General features: G+C 54.9%; 1 protein-coding gene across 1 annotated transcript in view; it reads left to right on the forward strand.

Annotated features, from left to right (window-relative positions):
* The window catches only part of COL13A1 (collagen type XIII alpha 1 chain), a 96950-nt gene that overhangs the window by 46755 nt on the left and 42776 nt on the right, over positions 1 to 7419 (forward strand). The window contains exons 17-23 of the mRNA XM_045291306.1: positions 622 to 654; positions 3080 to 3106; positions 4557 to 4610; positions 5244 to 5330; positions 5633 to 5686; positions 6722 to 6766; positions 7137 to 7205. Of these exons, the coding sequence (XP_045147241.1) occupies positions 622 to 654; positions 3080 to 3106; positions 4557 to 4610; positions 5244 to 5330; positions 5633 to 5686; positions 6722 to 6766; positions 7137 to 7205 (369 nt within the window). The remainder of the gene's footprint in view (positions 1 to 621; positions 655 to 3079; positions 3107 to 4556; positions 4611 to 5243; positions 5331 to 5632; positions 5687 to 6721; positions 6767 to 7136; positions 7206 to 7419) is intronic.

Here is a 7419-nt window from a genome sequence, read left to right on the forward strand (position 1 = left end):
CCTCCCAGGGCCTTCCCCTGCCCACCAACAGGCCCTCCAGGCACCCCGAGGTGGCAGGCGTCCTCCTGGGCAGGCCTTCTCCGCAGTGGAGAGACTGGGCTCTGGCAGCAGTCTGAGCCCCAAGTGGGGAATGGGAGTACCCCAGGTCATCGAGGTGATGCTTTGGGCATGTCTTCCTCAAAGTACATGGTCTTGGGCTGATATGGAAGTGGGGTTCACTCAGCCATTCCCAGCCCACAGGAACAGAAGGGGGGCGGGGGGCTAGCTCCACTCACACATCCGGGGTCTGTGGTATTGGGTGAAGCCAGCCCCTTTGTTTTGTGTTCTCTGCTAATCCAGCCCTCTCCCTCCCTCCCCTCCTCATTTCGTATTCCAGTCAAGCTCCCTCATTCTACCCCAGGGAGAGCTCCATCCAACCAGCCATGGACCCTCCAACTGGGGCCCCCATGGGGAGGCGAGTGGGTGGGTGGGCAGCCCAGGAAATCCGCATGAAGTGCTGCAAAACCTTCTCCCGAGCCAGCCCCTGCACCCCCTGTGTGGCTCTGGGGGTTGGTGTGCAGTCAGACTGGGAGTTGCTCCATGCCTCCCCAGTACAGAAAGCCGTGCCTTTCTCTCTGCCAGGGGGCGCCCGGGATCGCCGTGGCTGGAATGAAGGTCAGTGGACTGTTGCAGGGCTGGCCTGGAGGGGCCGGGGAGGGTGGAGGTGGCCAGAGAGGATCAGGAAACACTGTTCTTCAAGCAACATTGAGTTGAGAGACACCTGGAAAATGAGTCGATGTTTAAGCCATGCAGATAAGCAGCAAAGTTTATGAGCCTCGACTAAAGAGCTCGCCAGCCGGCCGGCCGTGTAGAAAGACTGGCCGGCCCAAGCTTTTCTTTCACGCTCAGAAACGCGGGAGCTATGACGTGCTTCCCACGCTCCTCCATCTCCTGTACTCCTTCCTCACTGCCCGGCAGGCAAGCAAGGCCACCCCAGAAGCACAAAGGACAGGCCCAGTGGCAGGAGGAACCTATGTCCAAGCCACATGCCCAGCCGGCCTCCCAGAGTGGAGTGCCGCGCGCCCCTCCGGGAAGAGCCGGGCCCTCTGCCCAGCACAGGCAGCAGCCGAGGCGTCCTCACCCAGCCAATCCCTTTGATTCATTCAATACGTTTCATCTTGTCCGTCTGCCAAGTGCTGGGCTGGGATTTGTGCAAACGTCGAGTTGGAACGGCCGGGTCCTGTCCTCCAGGAAGAGACTGCTGTTTGGAGGGAAAGCTAAGCTGTTCTACCAGCCTGGTGTCAATCTTTCTGATAGACAAGGGCCCTCGGGAAGACCACTCCCCATGGGGAGATGGAAGCTTCCAAGGGCCAGCAGCTCAGGGGAAGGTAGGGGGGTCTCTGGCCAAGAGCTGATGCTTCAATTTCCCAGAATGCTTTGCCTGTGCTTATCCCCACTCCTCCTCCTCTTTTCCTCGTCCTTCCGGTTCTCCTCTTTTGACGATTCTTTTTTTTTTAATCTTATCATTTGATCTCCTTTTTTTTCACCAGCAATTTTTAAAATCATTTTATTGGGGGCCCATACAATTCTTATCACAATCCATCCATCCATCCATTGTGTCAAGCACACATGTACATTTGTTGCCCTCATCATTCTCAAAACATTTGCCTTCTACTTGAGCCCTTAATCTCAGCTGCTCATTTCCCCCCTCCCTCCCCACTCCCTTGACTATTCTTTTTATAAAATAGTATTGTATTCATTTTTGGTGAAAGTTTGCACAAGTTAGATTCCCACATGAATCGATCGATGGCCTTAGTTGCATTTCTCATGATGTGTCACCGTTCTCTTCCAGTGCATTTCGCTGGCTCAGTTTCCACCTGTCTGCTTGGTTCTCAATCCCCCTGTCTGCCCACCTCCTCACCTTTGCCGTGAGAGAGTGCGTGTTGGCCTTTCGGAGTCATACCAAGGGGTTTTTAGTGGCGCGTCCTGTCCAATGAGTAAATATCCTTTCTTCCCTGTGTCACCGTGTTTCTGATTATAGGTGACACTCGCCCTCCTGCCACCCACCCCCCCACTCCCCACCAGGACATGAGCCCTCTGTTCTCAGGACATCCAGTCCATCTGGGTGTTTCTAAGAATTTGAATTTTGTTCACGGTCATCTTCTGTGCCCCGTCAGGTCTGTTCGTGGTAGAAGCTGGGCGCCGTCTGGTTCTTCTGGTCGCAGGAGAGTGGAGGTCTTGTGTAGGCGACCGGCCTCAGACTTGTTTCCTTGCTGAGGTTGTGGTGAACCTCTCACTCTTTCAATTCTAGTGAATAGAGACTAATAGTTGTATCTTCTCAAAAGCAACCCTCACTGTTACCAAATTAGTTCTGGCCCCCAGTGATCCAGGGCTTGAACGGCCTCTGCAGGTTTCCAAGACTATAACTCATCACAGGAGTGGAACACCTCATCTTTCTCTCTTGAAGTGGCTAATGGTTTCAAACTACTGACCTTAGGGCTAGCAGCCCAGTATGTGACCCACTACAACACCCGGTCTCCTAGCTGTCTCTTAGATGATCGTGCTAAGACCCCAGACGCTACTCGCTTCACTAGGGTGCAGAACTTGAACTTGGTGAATTACATCATGCCAACTGATTGAGTTGTCTCATGCGACTTTGACACTAAGTTTTCAAACCTGGCAAACCAGTCCCAAGAGGTGTTTGGTTAAGTCAGCGAAGTCTATGTAGTGTCTTCAATGAATAGATGGGACTACACACATGTATCTGGATTGATAGGTACCTAGAGTTATGACGTGGTTGGTTCTGTGTGGAGCTGCTAAACACAAGGTCTGCAGTTCAAAACCACCAACTGCTCCTTAGCTGAAAGATGAGGCTGTCTATGCCCGTAAAGAGTTACAGTCTCAGGGATTCACAGGGATAGTTCTAAGCTGTCCTATAGGGTTCCTGTATGTCAGACTCGCCTTTACGACAATTAGTTTTTGAATGATCTGTTCTCACATACGGGAGATACACCACGTGTATGGATAGCCTTTACCTACCCATATGTGAAGATAGTGATTATTTCTCTTCTCCTTCTTTGCCTGATTTTTTTCCACATAGGGTGAGCTGGGGGCCCCAGGAGCCAAGGTACTGTGGCATGGGGACTGCTCTAGGGGCAGCAGCAGAGAATGTGGGCTGGAGGTGGGGAGGCTGCTGCTCCTTTGCACCTGGTGGCCCTGAGGTGGCTGGCCTGGGTCTGGAGCCCTGTCTGAGTAGAGGGGGCTCTCCAACGAGGGGCCTGCTTGTCGGGAACACACTACCATGCCTCCCCTTCTCTGAATCCTGGATCCTACCGCCGTCATCTGCGCCGGCCGGCAGCCAGCAGTGACTGTTCATGTCCACTGCGCCTGCAGGCCTCTCCTTTTCTCTCGTGTCAAGCATCAAATAAACTGGAGAAATCCTTTTTTTTTTTAATGATTGCCCGGGTTTCTACAGCCGGCCTTTGGGTGCTTTTGGTACGGGAAGCTCTAAACAGAAATGTGACTTTGTGTGGCATGTCCAAAATGGTTTTGACCAGGACAGTCTTTGTCTACTCACGCCCCCTGGCGGGCAGCCTGAGGCCCGCCTCACTCGCCGCCATCCGGCGGATGCCGACTCCTAAGTCAGTCTTTCTCTAGGGAGCGGCTGATGGCTTCAAACTGCATGATCGCCCGCCACCCAGGCTCCGAGTAGTGGGCAATCTGCAGATGTAGGATTTATGCCAGTGACTTGAAGGAGCACCAAGAGACCTGGATCCTAGACGTGGTTTTGCCACTAACTCACAGAGGGCGACTCTGTCATATAACTGCTTGCAACCTCAGTGGCTGCCTCTACATTATGGGAGGTGGGGTGCAGGGGGCAACTCCTGCATCTCTGAGGGACTCCAAAGGAAAACTAGAGCTCCTTGGTCAAGGGAGAAGCCGATTCGGAAAGCAAGCCTCTCGAGACATTGCTCCAAAGGACAATTTCTGCTAGCTGGATTTTCCGTCCTCGTGGCAGGGAGGGCGGAGTGGGCAGGAGAGACGAGGGGGACAATGAAACCCGAGCAAAGTCATGGCCGTCAGGTTGAAGTCTGCTCGTAGTGACACTGTAGGACAGAGCTGAACCGCCCTGTGCGTTCCCAAGACTAACTCTTTATGGGAGCAGAAAGCCCCATCTCTCTCCCCAGGAGCGGCTGATGGCTTTGAACGGCTGACCCTGCAGATCGCAGCCCAACTTGAAACCACTAGGCCGCCAGGGCTCCGAGACTGTAGGCACATGGAAAAGAGTGGAGTGGCCCCAGGGCAGTTTCCCCCCCACGACTGGTTTTCTGGACTGTCCAGTGTCTTCCCAGGAAGCCACCCAAAGAGGCCGAAGGCGGTCGGCCTCCATTATGATCTGATATGGAAAGCAATGGTACCAGCGGTCTGTGGCGGGGGTCCTGCCAGATGTGGAGCCCTTCTGAGTATGGCCAGCCCTGGGAGGCAGGGCAAAGGCCATGCGCGGCCAGTGGTGATACGGCCGGAACCTTCCTGAAGAAGTCACTCCTGATAACGTGCTGTCTGGGTTGTTCCCGCAGGGTGACAAGGGAGCTGTGGGCCCCCCTGGGCTACCTGGCCTCCTGGGACAGAAGGTAGGAAACTCTACCCTCTGGGCGTGGGTGCCATACAAGGCCTGGGTCCCCACTTCAGCCCTGCACACTCACTCGGCCCCAGTGTTGGCTGGGTGGCTCCCCCAGACTGCAGGGAAGGCTTCCAGGGTCTGTTGGGGCAGGGAGAGAGGTTTTACAAGGCCCCAAAGTGTCCACCTGAAGGAACCCAGTAACTACCACCTGGCCAGCCCACCCCCACCCCCAAAACACGTCATGTGGGATCCTAGCTCCAGAAAACGGTTCCGTGTCAGTAAAAGCATACAACTTTGTTTACCAGTGGCCATCAGTCAGTGTCATCTCCTGGCTACCCTATGGGTGTTAGATCATGTGCACCTCTCAAGAGTGTGTGTGTGTGTGTGTGTGTGTGTGTGTGTGTGTGTGTGTGTGTGTGTTGCTCTGGAGATAAATTGGCTAGGCACCCACCTGGTAACTGAAATGTTAAAACCCACCAGTGGAACTCAGCCCAGACAGAGGTCGGGGGGTATGGGGGTGTGGAAGAGACGGGCTGTCCTTTAGCCGGGAGGGAGAAAGGACAGAGGAGTAGAAGACAGGGTTCAACCCCTTCCCTCCCAAACAAGGCTGACTCAGCAATGGTACCTCCATTTTCCTCCCCAGGGAGAGAAAGGCAGTGCTGGCAACGCCATTGGAGGAGGCCGAGGGGAGCCTGGCCCTCCGGGGCTCCCTGGGCCCCCAGGGCCAAAGGTGAGTCTTCCCCAGGGATCAGCATCCAAGGGAGACATTTGCTTGTGACCTTCAGCCTCAGAACATTCTCAGGAACCTAATGTCCCAATTATTTCTCCTTCTATGGCCTTCCGGGCCAAGGGTATAAGACTCCAGTAGATGGAATGGTGTGAGTTAGTAAAAATCAGCAGAGGGAGAGACAGCAGCCCAGAGACATTGAGTACTAGAGATATTCACAGCAAAACATCCGCCATCCGTCCCCCCTTAAGCAGCTGCCTGAGCTGCCCTGCATAGCCTCACCCCATCCCTCTCTTCCTCCCCAGGGAGAAGCTGGCGTTGATGGGCAGGCTGGCCCCCCAGGATGGCAAGGAGACAAGGTACACAAGTCCCTAGATCACAGGAACTGCAGGATGTGGGTCAGCTCGAGAGCCCAATCTCTTGAGAAAGAAAAGCAGCCCAGGGCTGAATCTGATCCAGATAAGGGGCAATGCCCACTGGCCCCTCCACTCCGGGCCGCCATCTTTCCTGGCTAGCTTGCAGCCACACAAAGACTAGTTTCCCAAGCCCCACAGCAGCCCTGGGCTCTCCAGCAAAGCCCTCGCAGAGACACATAACTGAAATGCTATGTCAGGAGGCCCAAGGGTCAGGCAGCTTGAACATGGCAGTGAGCCATGAGCTGGTCTCCTGACAGGTCATCGTGAGCTGAAGTGTACCAACAAGCTCATATTTCCTTCCTGTTTATTTTCCTTCTTGATTTAAACAACAACAACAACAACAACAACAACAACAACGAGAAAAGGTCTTCGACTTTAACCTCAAACCAGAGCATCTGGAACTGTGATTTGTTCTTTGAAGTGTACACCGCTGTTTCATTTCTTCTAGAAAGTTCTGTCATGTTTTCCATAGGAGCAGAGCTTACCGCCCCACCCAAAATCATCTGCCCCAACAGCCTGCAGGTTGGGTCTTTCACAAGCAGAGGGGAGCCCAAAAGAGCATCACGGGTCTTCATGCTCGTTACCCAGCACCTAGACAAACTGGCACCAAATGGCTTTGCCCAGGACACTTGAACAGGATGGAAATAAAGAGAAGCAATGATGTCTGCTCCCACAGGTGTTGCTGGGAGAGGCCTGGGCAGAGGTGGCCAGACAGTGGCACGTGGGGTCACTATCAGAGAGCACAAGGCAGGATGTCAAGTGACTTTACCGGAGGAGCTCAGAGGGAGACGGGAGTGTGCAGGTGTCCAGAGGCCACTTCCTGAAGAGGCTGAGCCCTCCGGTCCTGCCATGGATGGGGTCCCATGTGTCCTCTCAGCCTGAGGCAGAGAGCTCCAGCCCCCTTCTGCAGTGCTAGCTAGGGACATCAGTGCGTGACCCGCCTCTGTCCCCACTCACTCCAATTTTGTCATGCCACAGGGGGAGCCTGGAGCGGTTGGAGAACAGGGACCCACTGGCCCCAAGGTATGTGCCTCTCTCCCCAGAGTCGCAATGGGATGCCCCACCTCCCTGAAGTAAGTCACAGGGAGAAGGGGCTTGGCCCTGGGGTCTCCGTATGCAGGGAAGGGAAGAGCACGCTCAACCTAGGGAGAGGTCCATGTTTGCACTCAGTCTTTTCCGGTCTGTCCAGCCAATGGAGGCTCTCCGTAATTGGTCTAGAATCCCCGGGCAGCCCAGGAGAGGGCTCGGGAGCCCTTCACCAGTTCTTCTCCAGTTGCTCTGAAGTCACCTGTGCAGCCAGGTGCAGTCAATGGTGATGCCTCCCCGCCCCTCTGATAGGGCACAGGCAGCCCTTGCCCTAGCCCCTGTGCTTGAGACCTCAATTGTCTTGCAGGGCTCCAAGGGAGAGCCAGGGAAAGGGGAGATGGTGGACTACAATGGAAACATCAGCGATGCCCTCCAGGTGAGTGGGGTCTAACCCACAGACGGGAGACCAGAAGGCCTTCGGGACCATGGGCATAATGCCGTGTAAGGCTCTGACAAATGTCCCTGAGGCCCATCACCGGGGCGGAGCTTCCAGGAGAGAGATTCTCCCTGGGAGAATCTTTCTCTCTTTTGGTCTCCCCCTGGGCAGCCTCAGGAGCGAGCGAGCATGCACGCGCACACGCACACGCACA

This window comes from Echinops telfairi, unplaced genomic scaffold (genome assembly GCF_000313985.2).
Source record: "Echinops telfairi isolate 266 unplaced genomic scaffold, ASM31398v2 ScPeMD7_70;HRSCAF=299, whole genome shotgun sequence".
Lineage (NCBI taxonomy): Eukaryota > Metazoa > Chordata > Mammalia > Afrosoricida > Tenrecidae > Echinops > Echinops telfairi.